The sequence below is a fragment of the Anguilla rostrata genome, chromosome 11 (assembly GCF_018555375.3).
Source record: "Anguilla rostrata isolate EN2019 chromosome 11, ASM1855537v3, whole genome shotgun sequence".
Lineage (NCBI taxonomy): Eukaryota > Metazoa > Chordata > Actinopteri > Anguilliformes > Anguillidae > Anguilla > Anguilla rostrata.
The window spans coordinates 25278013-25296439 of NC_057943.1; the positions used below are offsets into that span (position 1 = coordinate 25278013).

Here is an 18427-nt window from a genome sequence, read left to right on the forward strand (position 1 = left end):
ACTGTGTGGATTTCTCACTGTGAAGCTTTTCATCCATTCCCATCTCTCTGTGCGACTGGTTTTAGGGACAGGGCCAGCCTATTATTATTATTATTATTATGTTAGTCTATTTCATAATTTAAAGTCCATAATGGGGGGAGGTGTGCTGTGGGTTTCAAGCCACAGCCTTTCCTGCTGCTCCACACAATTACCTTTCACTTGCTGAGCTAAAGACCAAAGGCCTTAACCCAGGGAACCAGACTCACTTATACGTTTGGGCGTTTTCACTTGTAATGTGCTCTGGCAGCACTGGATAACTCCTGTCATGTTAATAAAGTTTGGATCATTGAAGGGGGTAAACTGGTGTAGGAATGAAGTGAGAAGCCTGGATAAAACTGAGAAGAGAGGGGGAGAACTGAAGGGGGGAGAGAAACAGATGGAAGTCAGAGAATGCAGAGATGGACAAGTGACAGAAGAAAGAGTCAGAGAGAGAGAGAGAGATGGAATGGGAAGGAGAGGGAAGGGGTGACCAGATGGGCCTCGGCTGCCTTCAGGAAGCAGCAGATGTCTTGACATTCTGAACTGCTGTGATGGCTCCACCCTGCCCCCATACCCACGATCAGTGCCAGGCCATTAATGGGATTGACAGAAATAGAGGATCACTCCAGTCACACCCAGGAAACAGCACTGCCAGTTAGTCAGCAGCCAATCAGATGGAGTGTTGAAATGCGTAAACCCTGTGCAGTCCCCTATTTGGGGACTGACGGTTGCATTCTCAGTTGAGTTCATCAGGGAACCAGTAGGGGGCAGTGCAAAATACAGTAACCCTTCACTTATTCAAACTTGTTGTCCGTATGTCAAACTTGATCAGATGAAGTATTTCCCAGGAAAAAACGTTTGATGGGGCATATGAAGTTCATAATTCTCCTTCATAAGGACATACGTTGCTTCACCATACTTCCAGTCGGTCTTCAAACCATTTATCCTGGTGAAATCTGTTTCACAGTCTTCGAGTGGCTAGCGATCCCCTCCTGCCGTAGTTACTCCTCTCTGACACAATGCCAGTAGGAGAGCAGAATCGTTGTCCATCTTCACACGCCAATTGAAGAGTCATCTCTTGTTGGGATCTTGGTTCCCCTCTCATTCCCATCACCAACACTCATACGCTTTGAATGAGTTCAGGTTTATGGTAGTTTTATGGTTCAGTTTTCCTTTTTTGGGCAGGTTATGGGTGTAATATATATGTATTCCAGATTTATATTTTGTTTCTTACTTAGCATAGTTCTTTTTAATAATTAATGTTATTAGCCAAGTCTGGCATTATTACTCATGCAAATCAGGTGAGTGAACTTATGTTCCCCTATATTCTTCTACATCTCCTCCACAGGTATCTTTTGGCAAGAATATCTGCTAAATGAATGCAATGTAATGTAATGCAGCATACTGTATACAACCAGCTAAACACATTTAGTTAGGTTTTTCAAATTCCAAATGTCCCCGCCAGAATAGCTAACAGATTTCTCAACATTTTACCAGGTATGCACACTGAATAATAACTAATGCATATAACTAGAGATTGCCCCAAGATGCCCTTATATAAAAACATACATTTCTTCATTTTTTTATAATTGAATAACATTATAGATTTTTGCTGCGATACACTGTAATTTGTACACGGAGAGTACATCTCTTAATTCAAAACAAACGAAATGACACCTTTGCTTCCCTTCTTCTAATGAACAGATGGACAAGGAGAAACCTCTCTCCTCAACTGTAAGTAAACTTCTAACAGGTGCAGAGCTGTCACAGTCACTGAAGACTGTGTGTCTGCGGAAACCTGCAAGGGGACAGCAGCCCCTAACACTGGAAGAGCAGCCTGGAGCACGACCCTGTCTGAATCTCTGAGGTAGCATTCGCCCCTTATCGTTTCACTGATCGGAACTGACTACTGATTGGCTAGGTATGCTTTCTGCCATATTGCTTCAACCCATCTTTATCAGTTGAAGGATCAATGTGAATTTGGAGTTTTCTGATGCAGCCCTGGTCCAGCTTCTGTCCGCAGCATCAGAGGCTCTGCAGGTTCAGATCATGACCCTGTGCGAATAAGATGAAGTGAGACTCAGCGAATACAAGCCCATCACCATGAGTTGCTTATCTGTGAATTTGCCCGGCACCGATCCGAAACGAAAACAAAAATAAGCCCAGTGTGTTAGTGTGTCACTGTGTCCACAATGCAGAGGACATTTAACAAGCTAATATGTGAACCAAGTCTAAAATTACATGTAAGAGGTTTTGGTATTTCATCTGAAACCCCAAAATGTAAATCACTTCAATTAATTAAATGTGGAAATAAAAACAAAATACCATAAAACTCTTGCACCCCACAGGAGACCTTCCGGAGATGAGAATGTTCAGGTGACTGAATCCTTTATTTCTTTATTATCCTAGAGGGGGGCTCATTAAACATGCGTCTTCAATGTTTATATGGTGGTTGGGTGGAGAGGGGGGTTGCCCCTTTGGTCAGGTCATGGGCCTAAGAGGTAACCATAGTCGCCGTTCTGAAGCCGACATAGGTCTCCATGGAAACGCGTGACTCATCCCCGTGCGTACAAGGGCTCATCATTCCGCTCCCCGTGTCTGCGGCACCACTGGCCCTGCCGTTTCGTAACCAGGGCCGGTTTATCCTGCGCAGTCCCGTGTGCCGATGTGAGCAGACGTCGCCCTCTGGTGGCGATGAGGAGTAAGTACACACGTGTCATTGCAACAATAGCAAAAAAAAAAAATCCCCCATCAGTCTGGAGTCTGAACCAGATGGAAAGTACTTAGATTTCTTATCTAAATCAGCAAAGGTTTTCCAGCCACGTAATTGGTTTATTGCACGTGGATCGACAGCATATCTTATAGCTCACATCTGAACAAAACTGAGCAACTGTTACGAATGTCACTGGGCCTGAGGAGACACAGTACCCACACACTGACACTGCTCCCAAATGTGATGCAATCATCAAGAATTTTTACTGTGCACCTGTGGTTAGATTGTATGTGCACACACCTCCTTGTTTACACTGCTACCAAGGTAACTGTGACAAGGAACAATCCACAGGAGGTGATTGTGTTACAGATGACACCTCCCAAAAGCTTAAGGTGGCTGAATATGTCCCCTTATGATGACAGAGTGTTATCCATCATCACTCTTAGTGTCACACTAAGAAAAAGACAAGATGCCAATTTGGATTAGTGTGTGAGGGTTGAGTTAAACAGGTACCAAGGCAGTGTTGGGGTTGTGGGAGCCAGGACTCCTGAACACGTCTTAAAGGGATAGTTCACTTTCTCGAAATTTTTTTATCACTTTGCAATATCACAATGTTCTTGACTAGCCCAGACAGTTTTTTTGGGCAATGAAGGATATTTACATACTTCCAGAAGTTTCTGATGACCTGCTGGCCTTACAATGGCTAGTACAGGAGCATCAAGGGGTTGGGGTTTAAAGCAAGAAAACACACTTCAAATAATTCCAAAGCAACTTGTACAGCATTATGTTTCTGGAGGCTTGGTTTAGAAGCAGCTGGCCTGGCAAAGGGGTAGCCCACTGCACTGTCTGTGCTGTCGCATGCTTAGCATTAGCCAGGCTAAAACATGAGCTAAAACTGAAATATTTCTGAAAGACCAGAAAGTTAACTATGCCTTTTAATTAATTTTCCACTTCAAAATTTCAGCTCAGGTCAGCACAATTTATTGTGTCATCATCCCACACCATTTGCACAGCTTGGGTCAGAGGGAACATAAGGAAACTTTTAGAGTTCTGCACTGTGCCGTGTCTTCTACCTGGGTGATAAAGAGATTGGCCTTTGTTGAGAGAGGAAGGGGACCGGTGGGCTCCTCCTCAAGCGAACGCCTTCAGAACCGACCCTTAAAGTCGCAGCACACGAGGTGTGTGCAGTGCAGTCTGCCCCAGCCAAGGCCATTACAGCGGTCTGTAACTGCAGCCCACGGGCAGGTTAACATTGGGGCCCACGCTTCCTCAGGACTCTCGAGGGTAAGTACCGTCCACAGGCTCGCTGAGGTCATCCTCCGTTACACCCTTCAGCCTCAGCTCCTCCTGGACCCTCAACAAATACCCCGGATCTGGGTACCCAAAGCTGAAGATGGAGAGACGGACGAACAGACAGACAGACATTACTGTGATATTCTATATGCAATTCCAGGTGTTCCAGCCACATTCTGGTTTTTACCACAACTGATTGCTCCTGCTTCATTGGTTCAATTAGTTAATTAGACACGTACACAGACACAGCCACACGAGTGATATGCAATTCCCACAATAGGCTGGTTTCTCGTGTACAGGGCAGAAGGACAATCTTCCAGCATTGATTTATTTATTTTTTTGAATTAATGTCAACCGTGAGATAATGGCTGGGTTAATTAAATTAAGTAATTAAGAGCAGAGATAAAATGAAAAAAACTGCTTCAATTCTGGACCTCGATTAATTGAGCAGGAAAGCCCAGAGGCAGAATACTGCTAGCTGTAGTATTCATGTCTATGTTACCGGCTTCAATATTCATCAACTGACCTTTGAGTGAAAACCAATCTATCTCAGTGCCTGACTGTTTTCCCCAGCATACCATGAGACAGAACCCTGTGGTAAGTGCTGTAAAATGTTGTGTGTTTGTCGATATTAGATTTACTGTGTGTCATGTAGTCTGCTAATTACTTTGTGCCACTTAGACAGAGTGGATGCAGGCTGTCCTCCTAGCTGCTGTATGCACTGGCCATTGCCTTGATGATTACAGATCACACAGAGGATACACATTTGTCCTGTGCACTAGTTATTCTCCACTTACTATCTGACAGGTAAACACTACACAAAATATCCATAATATTTACATTACAGGCATTTATCAGACGCTCTTATCCAGAGCGACCTACACAACCTTTACATAGCATTTACATTGTATCCAATTATGCTACACTGCCGCCCAAGCAATGTGCATTATTAACTCAGTATGAGCTAAGGTAGAATCAAGGCTGATATCAAGAAAAGTGCAACATGGTCAGAGCCATGTGTAGCTTATACCCAGGTGCCCTCCCGCCACCTCATGGTGTTACTGAAGCTCTGTACCCACCACTGTGGTCCCCCGTGCATGTTGGTCTTGTGGTGGATGTCGTTCCAGGTGATGACGTTGGAGCGGCCGGTGGTGGCCGAGGTGCCGACGGTGAAGAGGAGGCGCTGTGTGAAGGCCCGCCGCAGCAGCCGCAGGACGCGCTCCCCTTCCTCGCTCGCCGGCAGGAAGGCCCGACGAGACGTGCCGGCGTACAATTGGCCCGGGTTCGGATGGCCGGCCTGTCCACAGATTAATCATTTAAAAAACATTTTAATTAAATTAATTCATTTATTCAATGCAGGCAGTGAAGTCAAATGAGTATATAGCCAGGCAGATGGGGGGGGGGGGGGGGGCTGTTCTTTCCACAAAAATATGTGGTGGCAAATTATCATACACCACAGATTTACACATAATTACCCCTCTGTGAAGCATTTCCAGGCTGAAAACAGACTGCACTACGCTAACCCAAGTGACTATACAATCACTGTGTACCTAAATCCAGTGTGTGTAAATAGGGTTTCAGTCTATGGGTCACAGTTAGGTAAAGGTGGAGGCCAGGAACCTGAGGACCAGCTCATTTCAGGGCCAGTCATTGTCCCATAATTAGTCCATCACCATTTTCTTTACACATGACAGTGCCAATGACAATGACGACAGCCAATTGTTGGCCAAAACAAAACAATGTGTTGAACACTGTGAGTGGAACTATTATGTTAGCTGCAGAAAGCATAATTTCAAAGTAAGCGTTCATATTTAATTTGTACTAAAGAGGGGCAGCATGGTGGTCCAGTGGGTAGCAAAGTCGCCTCACAGCAAGAAGGTATGGAGGTTTGTATGTATGGAGTTTGAATGTTCTCCTCATGTCCATGTGGGTTTAATCTGGATACTCTGGTTTCCTCCCACAGTCCAAAGACATGCAGGTACACTCTTAAAAGAAGTGGTTCTATATAGAGCATTTAAGGGTTCTATTGCTTGGTGCGTATTTGGAACCCTCAAAAGGTTCAATATAGAATCATGTGGGAGGATTCATTTAGAAGAACCCTAGGGGTTCTTTGTTGCTAAACATAAAGGTTATATATAGAACCCTAATGAGTGTAGGCTAATTGGAGACTGGCTAATTGAACAGCGTGTGTGCCCTGTGATAGATCGGTGAACTGTCCATTAATTTGTTGTATTAGTATTCTTTATCCTGTTTTATTTACGTTCTATTTATCAAGAACCCAAAACCTTAAGGTATAGTATCATCTCCAGGGGGCTGCGATATATCACACTACCATTGGCTTTTAATGTAACGTTCAGTGTTCGCAGTTGCATTGGATGTAATTTGCGTATAATATGCAGCAATATTGAATACTATTGTTGTGTTTGTATAAGGACTATGCAGAATGTGCGTAATGAGAAGGATCTATCCTCTGACTATATCAGGATGAGCACAAACTTTTAATTATTATGGCTAATTATTATGCGCAATCTCACAAACGAATTTCTGTGTAGCGATTAGGCATCCTCATAAAGCAGCCCTTTTTACAATCGTTATGTCTGCCATGGAAGTCCGAGAATTCACGGGCATCAGTTCTTAACGAGCGCTGCACATATCCACCAAAGTGTAAACATCTGAACGGGCTGGTGGTGCTCACATCGACTGCAACAATGACACAAGCAATACGTTCGAATGATTAGGAGACCTGAGCAGTGTTTGCTGGGACTAGAAGAGCAAAAACAAAGCGTTTGGTTTAAGGAAAAGCCAGAAAAATAGTGACCTCGACAGACTCTTAAACACTTAGCAGAGAGCACTGACCATTATCCGCAGTGTCATCATACCCCGATTGCACGTCTAATGACCCACAGCCACACCATCGATAATATAGTATTCCAGAGATACGCTGGCATATTCTCACCTCCTGTATACCAGCTGGAAAGTGGTAGTCAATTACTATGGTCCCACATGACTCGAACCCGGGTAAATGCTCCCAGCTTCGGGTAACTTTCATCGAGCCGTTGTGCGGTTGCGTTCCAAAATAAGCGCCGTAGAATGTATTACATATCGGGCACGCTGGCTTTAGTTTGAAAACTTCGCTAATACAGCTCGCGCAGAACGAGTGCATGCATTTTTCCAGAGTCCGCTTCTCCTGGATGTCGTCCATGCAGATTATACAGTGTCCTCCTCCCAGGTCAGGACTTCTTGGCCCGCCGGGACGAGACGCATTTTCCGCGGACATCATGAAGCAATTCTCTCTGGCGTGTTTACTGTAAAATGTGACATCAATGCCTGTAATACTCCAGCGCCATCACAAGAAAATATAGCGTTGTCATTCACCCACAGCTGTGATTTCCCGAAGCTTCCTGTATTACAAACTGAAAGTGTACAATGACTCAAATCCTGGGTGGGGCGAAACGCTGAGTAAAGTTGCCAGATTTACCTTAAAACCCTCGATAAAAGAACACGTATTTTAGAACAAAGAGCAAACATGCGAAACGTCTTAAAGTGAAGGATGTCACAAGTGCCAGGCGCCTATTTAAACTGGAAAGAGTCAGAAGGTTAGTAGAAGATACAGAAACATTTTCATTTGAGCTCTGATAAAATACTGGACATTGCAAAATTGGGAAAGAAAAAGTAGGTAAAAGCATTTAAAAATTTTGTTTCAAAGAGTCTTGCTAAGGTGCCTGTCGATGGCTGGGTCCTGTGATGTGATACATGTGAGAAGGGTTTCGGTCAGTATGGTATTCCCTGCCATATTATTTAATAGCACAGTTGGGCAAGGAGGGCCATAGCTATTTATAGATTTAGCACCAACTTATTCAGTTAGCCCAGTGATTTATGTGATCTGACATTTTAGCTACATTTCTTGAGTCATGAATGACTGCTGAAGCCTGTTTTTATATCCCCATATAAGTGCATGTTATACAGTGATCTAATCTATGAGTGAACTGGTGTTGATGTGTCCAGTGAATTAACTGAACCAGAGTTAGATGCATGCTGATCCTCCTTGTCACAGCAAATAGTCAATCGGTTATTTGCCTGCCGATATGTCGTTACCCTTCATTATAAACTGGGGATGCTGCAGCAGTGGACAGGGCATACAATTCCAAATGGTCATTTGAGAATTTGGGAAATAAAAAGAAATTAGGGACCAAAGTGGTTAAAATTATTTGCTAAGTGGGCAGGCAGTTACTTATGTAGAATTCAAAGATTTGGTTCTAAATACAGTGACAGAGGTATGTGCATGTTTCTAACAACCAAATGATGCCTGCTTATTATTATTATTATGTATTTTATCTGTTGTTTTCAGCATTTATACAGTTTTGTATGTTGCCAGGACACCTTCACAGAAGAGACATTAATCTCAATGGAACTGGTAAAATAAAGGATAAAAATAAAAAGTTAAGAAGACAGACAACTGTGCATTTAATTTATTTTATCAAATGAACAAACACCAAAACACAAGGCCATAGAACAGAAAGTCTTTATTCAAGTAAGAAAATGTAAAGCACATCTTTTTTTTATTATTATAATTATTTAATATTATTAAAGAAGTTTCAGTCAAAAATATAAATCAACACAACTATAAAAGCGGAATCGAACCATTTAATTAACAATCATGTGCAACTTTTTTAATAACTCTTATTTTATATCTTTTTTTAGATACTGCATAGAAACGTTTGCGCTGAATGTAGAATGTTCCTGTGTAAACTATTATCCTGGCTCCTGTAGACAGAATCTGTATTGGTCCCATAACTCAAAATATAAAAGTGTAATGTATGTGGGAGGGCGGGAACCAAGAAAGTCTTATTACATGTTTTTCATTTACTACTGAATGCTAAAATTCCAACATAGAAGAATGCGCTTCAAGTACATTTAAGAACCTGCATCCTTCTCTTCAACCTGCACACAAAGCTAGCTTTAAATGTGAGGGGTAACTGCATTTGCTACTCTGGAGTTAACTGCAATGCAAACATTAACATACTTATGCTAAGAGCAGAATATATTTCAGTTAAAGCCAGATTACATGTACAATCTTAATGCTGCTGACTGCACCAATTGGGTGTAAGTATCAACCAAAAAAGAACAGGTTACCTTTTCTCTGTACCAACATGCTCAGATGTTCTTCACTGTATATGAGGTAAAGGCACAATAAATTGCTGAAAGGACAACATTCCAGCAGAGAAATGAGGAATGTAATGACGCTGCTTAAAATCTGCTTTAATTACAGCCTGAAGTTATATTTTACATAAAATGAACTGAAATTAAATCAAATGCATTATTATTTGTTAAAAAGAAAATAAAAAAGATAACTAGAATTATGAAATGGATTATTGTGCCTTTAATTTGGTTTAAGTGATCTATGTGCCCTTGTATATCATTTTGACATCATCTTATAAATCTGCTCATGGAATATGAATTTTTTTTAAAACAAAAAGCAAAAAAAAAAAAAAACCCCAATAAAAACCAAAAGAAAATCAGTGATGCACAATGTTTCAAGTGTACGTGGTACAGATCAGATTTTAAACTCAGGTGTCAGCTGATGGCTTACTCTGGAAGCCAGAGACAAAAAAAAAAAAAAAAGAAAATGGGACAGTACCGAGAAGCTCCGCCCTCTCTATGCATCACAGAACAGTACTGAGAAACTCCACCCCCTCTCTACGCATAACAGAAGAACAGTACAGGGAAGCTCCGCCCTCTCTGCACATCACAGAAGAACAGTGCTGAGAAGCTCTGCTCCTCCCTGGACTTCTTAGCAGCAGGCTCTTACGCCAACTGCTCTGCTGAAACAGGACAATGCAGAATACTCTGTAACAACATACCTCCAACACAAATCCGCTAAAGGGAAAGCCAAAGGCCGAGGCAAACCTGCCAGGGCCGGCCTGAAAATAAGAGCTCGCAGCTCGGAAAACGCGCAACCACATCACCCTGTCAGACTCAAAGTGAGCGCCACGCTACCAGTGCTCCCTCTCAAAACCACCTTCTTCCATTGCACATTGACCAAAAGTGCCTGTTAGTGCTGTGATTGCAATGCTGCTTTTTTTGTCTTCTAAATGATCTTTTTTTTTTTTTTCTTAAACTGACATCACAACTGCGGGCGGCTGTGCCACACCGTTAAGTCCGTGCTCTCCTCTGTCGGAGTCGATTTTTGGACATTATTGGAAAGTCTCAGCAACATTTAATGAGGAACTGATTTAATCAAAAAAGAATTATTGGAGGAAAGGACAGAGGATACTACTGTTCAATAACATGTGCTCCCTGAAGCACAGAGTCACAAATAAATAAAATATATAGGAAAAAAAACACAGGGAAAGTAAACATCTTGTATGCGAACTCTCAAAAATCTCGTGCCAAGGTGACATTCGAGCGGCTCTAGGTTTCACCCTGCTGTGTTCCCACCGTCCGACCCGGCACTGCGCTCGCTAAGGTGCAGAGGAGCCGGCCCTTTCCAAGGTCCCGCTAATACAGACGCACCAAAGCCCCCCTTCCCAACCCGGCCTCTCAGACAGGGAGGGGCGGGGGAGGGGGGATAATTATATGTTTATTTTATTTTTTTAAAGATGAAAGAGCTTGGAGTTGGGTGAGGGCGCCCCCCCGCCCCCCCCCCCCTCGTACCCGTGTTTTGCGCCGGGACAGTGCGGTCATTGGTCCAGGCTCCTGGAGGAGAGGCGGGGCCTGTGTGGTGCAGAGCAGCAGCAGCAGCAGAAGGAGGAGGAGGAGTCGGGGAGGTGGGGGCGGAGCCAGGGCCCGGGGCTGGTGGAGGCGCCTCCGTACCGTCAGTCTGCGGTTATCCCCTTCTCCCGAAGCTCCTCCGTCACTCGCACCAGGTACGTGGGGTCTGGGTACCCGAAGCTGCAGGGGAAGCGGAAAAGAAAAAGAAAACGAAAGAAAAAAATAATTGTGTGATCTTCGCAACCAAACAAAGGATGAATCTGCGCATCTTTGTGGCGTGAGGACAGAGCGATCGGCCAATGCATGGGGGGAGAGGAGGAAGTGCAGGACAGCCGAAAGATCAGCTGATCTGCGCAGACATGATGGGATCCTGCGTAGCAGAGGAATGTTTTTAACAGCATTTTTGGGAGGAGACTGGGGGAGGCCCAGGGGTTTGCTTAGCCCAACCATGTTATTTCAATCTACTAACCAATTAACACTCGTTATTTTCTATGGTGGTTATGTACTGACTGAAGAGTTCTTGGAAAAGAATTGGAGCAACCGAGTTTCAAGAGCACTCAAGCATAATTCACATAATTACAGTATATGTGCTTTTGCCAGTAAAGTAAAGCTTGGAGTGATTATCTACATTTGATAAATGTAGCATAATTTCTGAAAGTCAGAAAAGTATTCATATTTTCATTAGCCAGAACAAACCTATTATGGACATTTATTACATTACATTACAGCCACTTAGCAGATGCTCTTACCCAGACTGACATACAGAAGTGGAGTACATCAGATGCAGCAATACAAAAATGCGATATCACCAGGAAGGCACAGACAGAGGCCCTTTAACAATCAATAATTGTAACATTAATGGTTAACCTAACAAACAACAGTCTGTATCATGACTTAAGGAAGTACCACAGGACAGAAACCCCATCTTTGCACAGGTATAACTGAAGCATTATTCAAAGGGAATTCAAAGAAAGAGAAAAAGAAATATATATATATATATATATATATATATATATATATATATCCTAAGTGGGTCAGAGGAACCATGGGGTGAAGCGGTGAGTCTTCAGACTGTGTTGGAAAATGGGCAGGGTTTCTGCTGTTCTGACTGCAGCGGGAAGCCAATTCTACCGCTGGGAGGCCAGAACAGACAAGAGATGTGGCCTGGAAGTGTTGGTACGCAGGGGCGGGAGGTGGCAGAAGCACAGATGTAGCAGAACGGAGGGGTCTGCTAGGTGTGTAGGGTCTGATGATCTTCTGAAGATATAACAGAGCTGCCAAGTTAGCTGCCTGGTAGGCTAGCACCAAGGCTTTGAATCTGATGTAAGCAGATGTAGGTAGCCAGTGGAGAGACATGAAAAAGGGAGTGACACGGCTGAGTCTGGGGAGGTTATAGATCCATACTGAACACAAGAATATTTTAGCAGTAAACATAGGCCGTGAACATAAGCGTATTTATTCGTCATACACTCAAAATGGCTGATCATGTGGGCAGGGTGTGAGAAGGCCAGAAGAAGGGCACCTTACCAGCGTGGGCCGCCCCAGATAGAGGTCTTGTGGTGGATGTCGTTCCAGGTGATGACGTTGTGCATGCCGGTGGTCATGGAGGTCCCGATGGTGAAGATGAGGCGCTGCTCGAAGGCCCGCCGCAGGAGCCCCAAAACCCTGTTCCCCTCGGGGCTGTCCGGCAGGTACGCCACCCGGTCTGTCCCTGGGTACCTCACCCCGGGGTTAGGATGCTCCTGCTGCAAACCCCCCACAAAAAAAGACACCCGAAAAAAGGCCCACACAACAGAACAAGTAAAAGACATTTTCTGAGCTCTCCAGGTTACATTAATCAATACACTGAAGGATATGATTACACAGGTATTACACTGACTTGGTTTATTATTATAGAAAAGTATGAATTGGAAGGCACCGGTTAGTTCAAATAAATTGGATTTCTGGATATATCCTATAACTGCAAATCATGCCACTTGATCCTATATACCAATACGATCAACAAAAGCAAAAAGTGTCTATCAGCAAGAACAGGACCTTCAATCAATCCAGGCTTTTGCCTGCTGTCAAGAGGGTATCCAGCACCAGTCACACCTAGACTGGAACACGCCCAGTCTGTGATTCTACTGAGCGATTCTACTGGGGGGGGGTATTAATCTGGATGATTAAGTGGGTAGAATTAGAAAACCACATGGGGGGGGGGGGGGGCATAACACCCTTACTTTGGATCACAAAAGCCAAGAAACCTAGGACAACCTTATTGAAAATGGTAATCTAGTTTAGTGCCTCACCTGTAAGCTGGTGTCTCATGCTGTGTTTTAATCTACTGTGGTAATGCCTAATGGTCAGTGAAAATCCAGATATGTCATTTTAAAACTAATACTGATTTAATGGCTTTGTATACCCACGGTGCCTCCAATCACCACCCCTCCCTCCCAGGTTTGGTGCTCACCCCCTGAATGCCGGGAGGAAAGCTGTATATGATGCAGATGCAGCCATAGCCCTCGTGTCCCGGCAGCTCCATGTCTGGGTCCCTTTCCACCATCATGCTGCCATTGGCGGGCTGGTTGCCGATCAGCTGGCCGTACACCAACCGGCAGACAGGACACGCCCGCTTAACCTGGAAGGCCCGGTCCAGGCAGGACCGGCAGAAGGCGTGACCGCACCTGTCCAGCGTGGTCCTCTCCACCATCTCCCCCATGCATATGGAGCAGCTGGTGCCAACGTCCTCCCCCTCCGCGAATGACGCCGCGCCCAGCTCCGCTTCCTGGTGGGGAGGGGCCTCCTGCCCCACGGGTGGGGGCAGGGCGGATCCCAGGTCGGCCGGCTTGGTGCACCTCAGCTGCTGCCTCTGGGAGCGTCGGGGCTGGGGGGGCGGGGGCGGCAGCAGGCTTCCCTCTCCGTCGGCCTCCACCACACCCACGCAGGGCAACAGGGACCGCTTCCTCTTGGGCGCCCCCTCCTGTTTGCTCATCTCCTTGCGAGCGCAGCGACACAGGTCTATGAAGGCTTTTCGGGTGGCAGGGGAGACCGGGTCCCCTGTCGTCCCGCCCCCAGCCCTGGCACCCCCCTCAATGGGTCTGAGCCTGACTGCGCAGCACCCTCCTCTCTCCCCGCGCCGTACGATGCCTGCGCTCAGGCCCTGCTTGTCCTGAAACTCCAGCAGCCAGGGTCGTCCAGCAGCTGCCAGGTAATCCCACACAGCCTGTGACACCAGCACCTCGTCGCTGCCCTGCCCCGCACGCACACTCATTGCCACCGAAGAAACTGCGGGACGGGCATACAGAAACACAGGCAAAACATGGGAGCACCGTCACGTGCCAGAATATTCGTCACACCATGTCCAATCCCCTTTATAATTTGATTTTAACTTTATTTTTGATTACCATTCATGAGTGTCAAGAAATTAAAGTTTTATTAATGTATCAAGACTCAAGTAAAAGAACTGAATATACATGCACACTTTTGCATCTTGTATTATAGCAAATAATCGGTTATTATACACTCAGAACATAAAACGGTATTAAACAGCATTTGACATTTCACAGTTCATACTTGAAAACCTAAACTTCACTTTACATAACACAGACATATCATTAGTGCTAAAGCTGCTTTGCTTGAAGTAAATTCGACAAGTCGCGGTAGGTATCTTTAAAAAATTCACAACTAAGCAGTCAATGGGGAAAAGCCTAAAATTAACGAACTGCCATCTTTTAACATCGACTTCCACTTTTACTTTATAAACAGCTAACAGTGAAAAACTGTCTCTACTGTCTGCCACCTCGATCCTTTGCCAATTTCTTTGTCGAGGGGAATACCAAAGTGAAATGGCTAACCCGCTAGGTATATTGAGAAAACAGACGTGGCATTTGCAAAACATTTCAAACTGGAAGCAATTTACACGCATTGTTAGCTCTCCTGGCGATGGCACAATTCTTCCTATATTAATTACACATTTTGCAGTGACTGTTACGACCTGTCACGGTATTCCTGCACGTCTGGCCTGCCTTAAAATCAAATAGCAGGCTAACTAGCTAACCGTTACGTGAGATGCAGTCTGAGGCACGCTCCTTGTCAATGAATGCCCTGCTACATCGAGCTTCTAAAAACAGCACAATCAGTTAGACACAAACCTGTATTTTGCATTTATAGTGTCCACGCCACTCAGCAACCTATTATATTAATTCTGATGTTGGTGTTAATTGGTGACAACGCTGTTGGCCTTTCCTTCTCGATAACATGTAGCTTGCTACGCCGCTCTGTGTCTCGCAATTCCAACGAAATACACAGACAACACTGCCAACAGGCGATGATATCGCGACATTGCTACACGAGACGCAATCCGCTGCTGTAAATGTGCAGACAGACTATAAACAAAGGAAATGCAGCACGTCGGAATGTGGGATTTCTTGCTTCTAAAGCACATGTTGCTCGATTCTAAGCTGTCCATTTATTTTTTGACGTCTTTATATTAGATACAGGTATGATAGATCAATCAAAAATTACCTTGTGATCCCATAAATCCCCTTTAATCGTAGTTAAACCTGTTCTGCGAGAGTGAAAGAAGAAATGAAAAGAAGGAAAAAGTAAGGATATGTTAGGAATGCTCAATTACACAGCCATACAACAGGTTATTAAGCGATGCAGTTATTTCCAAGTTCCGAATTATGCCACTTCTAAAATGAAGAACATTTAAAAAATGGTTAGTCATTGACCGTTTCGTCACATTTTATTCTTGTACGTAATTATGAGGATAGGTAAAGTAACGCCAGCAAACGCCGATTTAAATGAAAATCTTACCTTGTGTAGTAGCGGAAACCGGAAGAGCGTTTTTGAGCTATTTCTTGTGAAAAATAAACTGTACTGTATCGGTCAAGGCAACATTTGAATTGTGCTTATACTTCGCTTTAAAGCACAGCAGTGCGTATGATTCTTGTTTATTGAATTAACATGTAGCAAGACCTAATGTTAATTCGAAAATAGACAACTATGAACTGCAGCTTGCGGACATTTGTGTCCCCACTGTATTACAATCGAGCAAGCTGGATAATACCCACTGTCCTGTAGAGGTCTACAGTAGCTTTGTATTTAGCAAGCTAGCAAGCTACTGAAATCCCTTCGCCCTTGAACAAAATGCATCAAAAGCAATACTTGATGAACAGCGTACCAAAACTTTTTACGTTAAAGCAGGCAGATATAATACTGCTCGTCTTCCATTCTTAGGACAAATACTGAACTTCTATTCACTTTTGAAGTCATGTTCAGTTTGTTTATCTTTTCCTTTTAAGTCCAACCTCCGTAAACTGGAAAACATGTCAGCAGGAAGTTCGTCACAGCGCTTTCCATGATTGGCTAACTTTCGGAAACGATGCTGTCAAATTGAAGGGGTCAAGCCAGAGACTGTAAAAGCTCAGCAATTAGATTTTATCAAACCACTCCCATTAGTGAGGGACGTTACCTTAATTGAAATACTAAAAACATATCCCGCTGCAATTCATTCAGTAATATTGCACGTTCGCCCGTTATTTCAAGTTTGTATTCTAGTTTACATGAATGACTCAAAGCAAAGCTAAACCTCCATTGTGTTAATACGTTTAAGGAAAAAAATATGAACAAACTGAAACACATGTTTAACAATCCAAATAGGATCCCATTGGTGCATCTCTTTCGATCAGTTTTAAAATTTTGTTTTCTTTTTTTTTTTGTAATTGTTTGCAATATAGAACAATAAGTACAATGTGAACACAGGACTTTTATTCTTGATGGCATGCATAGGTATTACTGACATAATATGGCCTAAAATGGTATACAATTTCTCTAAACATGAAAAGCACCTAATTAAGAAAATAAAATAAAAAAACAGCTTGTTAAAATTCTGGGATTGTAACTCTAGTTGGACCAGCATGCACAGGGGGGTTTCGAGGATCGAGGTTGGGAACCACTGTTCTACTGCATCCTTGTTTTTGAAGCTATTTTGGAAGTTTTTGTAGGCCTATTTTCGGATTAATACCTACTCAATATTCCTTTTTGACCTACTGAGAATAAATCTATGAAACAATGACACCATTCACACTAGTAACAAAGCAAAACTGGGAAACTGGCTGTCATAAGTAATATCCTCATTTAGAGTGCAAGCACATGAAGTGGAAAAAGCAATGTGGTCAAATTATTAAAAAATGAAGTGAAATAATAAGGAATAAAAAAAGTCATGTTTATGGATGTTACCTGTGTCAGTACCATTCCCCTCAATATATTTATAGTATAGCCCACCACTATTTAACCAGGTATGTCAACTGAGAACATATTTTTTACAGTTCTGACATGGAGAATCAAAGAGGGTTGGGAATGTAAAGACTTTATCTCCTCAGTCAGGTGTAGGAGATCATAAGGTGGCCAGATGAAGAGAATTTGACAAGAACCCTGGAGCTAACATCTCCACTCTTTCATCTACTCATCTACTCAAACAGTACAATGGAATCTTTAATGATCATAGTGTCATATTAATATTATGTAACTTATTATGCTAACATTTTAGAGGTGGGCTTTTCAGGAAGATGTATTCAGAGTAACAAATAATTTAGATAGCAACTTTCACACCTGTATAGAGTGGAGAGCAGCATCTCCAGTGTGAAGATTGATTGTCATGAGCTAAAATGTAATTCTGTCTTTGACTCCTGCATTGATGGTATAAAAATAAAGGCAAATTTTTTTGAAGAGAGGGTCTGTTGTCATTCATAAAAATGCATCTTACAGCAACTTACAGATGTGACATCTTGCCATATTTAGGGAGGTGCCAGTGTGCACTCCTGAACTGATGGAGGTTTTTGCAGCAGTTACAATTTGGGTTTGGAATAACATTTTATATATGGGCAAAAACATTGGGCAAAGCAGTAAATATTTTTAAAAAACTTCTAAATCTATAAAATAAATATGAATGATAATAATAATACATTTATTTTATATAGCGCTTTTCATGAAATCAAAGATGCTAATAGATAATGATAGATAATTATATCACAAAAAATGTCACTGTGGCAAAACTGCATTTAATTATCATTCATTTTATTTAATAGATTAAAAAATAATAACAATAATTATATATATATGTATATGTATATATATATACATATACATATATATACAAAGAAAGCTTTGCCCATTGTCTGGAAATTAATTCTGACCCTGGTTGTGCTGGATGTGGCCAAGCCTTGTGGGGTGAAGCAGGTGGTTTCATCCAGCATTACCATAGTAGTCCGTGCCACTTCTTTGGTGGATGAGCCACCTTCAGTTTTCCAGCTCCGACTGCATAGTGTACTATTCAGACGCAGCTCGGCTGTTGTTGGACAGCAGAATGAAAAGACATGTATGATTGTCTGCCTTATGAACTGACAGTGGATACTGCAGCCATCCTATGTTTGCGAATTATATTAAAAATAATTTAACGTTAAATATAAAAACGCATGGGCGTATATCAACGCTGTACTTCATCATATCACTGACGTTAATGTCATGAGGTTACCATATTTTTTGTATTTCTTAAACATGTCGTATGATGTGACAATATTTACAAACAGCACCGAAACTAGGTTCAACAGTCACAGGGGCTCTTTTTGACAGTCTGTGGACACATGCTGACTTCCATCTTCGCTGCGTTGAGTTTCACACAGCCATGACCCGGAAGCAAAAAGTGTT

The 18427-nt window shown here is 43.0% G+C and overlaps 2 protein-coding genes and 1 long non-coding RNA gene across 8 annotated transcripts; 1 reads left to right on the plus strand and 2 right to left on the minus strand.

Moving 5' to 3' along the window:
- Window positions 1-3696: 3696 nt before the first annotated feature.
- On the minus strand, window positions 3697-7483 carry LOC135234396 (probable E3 ubiquitin-protein ligase DTX3). Its single transcript, XM_064298979.1, has 3 exons — window positions 6981-7483; window positions 5104-5321; window positions 3697-4118 (listed from the first exon to the last, which is right to left on the minus strand). Exons 1-3 carry the CDS (start codon window positions 7302-7304, stop codon window positions 4001-4003), a joined length of 660 nt encoding a protein of 219 aa, XP_064155049.1. The 5' UTR covers window positions 7305-7483; the 3' UTR covers window positions 3697-4000.
- Window positions 4483-5378, plus strand: LOC135234398 (uncharacterized). The gene is made up of 2 exons (XR_010324102.1): window positions 4483-4621; window positions 5152-5378. It is a non-coding gene; the product is annotated as an uncharacterized LOC135234398 (long non-coding RNA).
- Window positions 7484-8530: 1047 nt separating the features above from the next.
- On the minus strand, window positions 8531-18417 carry dtx3 (deltex E3 ubiquitin ligase 3). 6 transcript variants are annotated; one of them, XR_010324101.1, is made up of 6 exons: window positions 15536-16076; window positions 15242-15284; window positions 13188-14002; window positions 12263-12480; window positions 11867-11992; window positions 11762-11834 (listed from the first exon to the last, which is right to left on the minus strand). XR_010324101.1 is itself a non-coding variant. In XM_064298975.1 (5 exons), the coding sequence occupies exons 2-5, from the start codon at window positions 15252-15254 to the stop codon at window positions 10840-10842; spliced, it is 1122 nt and encodes a 373-aa protein (XP_064155045.1). In that variant the 5' UTR covers window positions 15255-15284; window positions 18335-18417; the 3' UTR covers window positions 8531-10839. The 6 variants fall into 6 exon arrangements, 5 of the variants coding, with proteins under 5 accessions (XP_064155045.1, XP_064155046.1, XP_064155044.1 ...); XM_064298975.1 differs by lacking the exons at window positions 11762-11834; window positions 11867-11992; window positions 15536-16076 and adding exons at window positions 8531-10915; window positions 18335-18417; XM_064298976.1 differs by lacking the exons at window positions 11762-11834; window positions 11867-11992 and adding an exon at window positions 8531-10915 and having other exon boundaries at window positions 15242-15279; window positions 15536-16073.
- Between the last annotated feature and the right edge of the window lie 10 nt (window positions 18418-18427).

Coding starts and splice junctions, on each gene's coding strand:
- dtx3 (XM_064298975.1), bottom strand. Junction 12,481..13,187: donor TTCCTCCCGGCATTCAGGGG/GTGAGCACCAAA, acceptor GGGGGTTTGCAG/CAGGAGCATCCTAACCCCGG. Junction 10,916..12,262: donor ATCTGGGGCGGCCCACGCTG/GTAAGGTGCCCT, acceptor CTTCCCCTGCAG/CTTCGGGTACCCAGACCCCA.
- LOC135234396 (XM_064298979.1), bottom strand. CDS start 7,304: ATGATGTCCGCGGAAAATGCGTCTCGTCCCGGCGGGCCAAGAAGTCCT. Junction 5,322..6,980: donor TTCCAGCTGGTATACAGGAG/GTGAGAATATGC, acceptor ATCTGTGGACAG/GCCGGCCATCCGAACCCGGG. Junction 4,119..5,103: donor ATGCACGGGGGACCACAGTG/GTGGGTACAGAG, acceptor CTCCATCTTCAG/CTTTGGGTACCCAGATCCGG.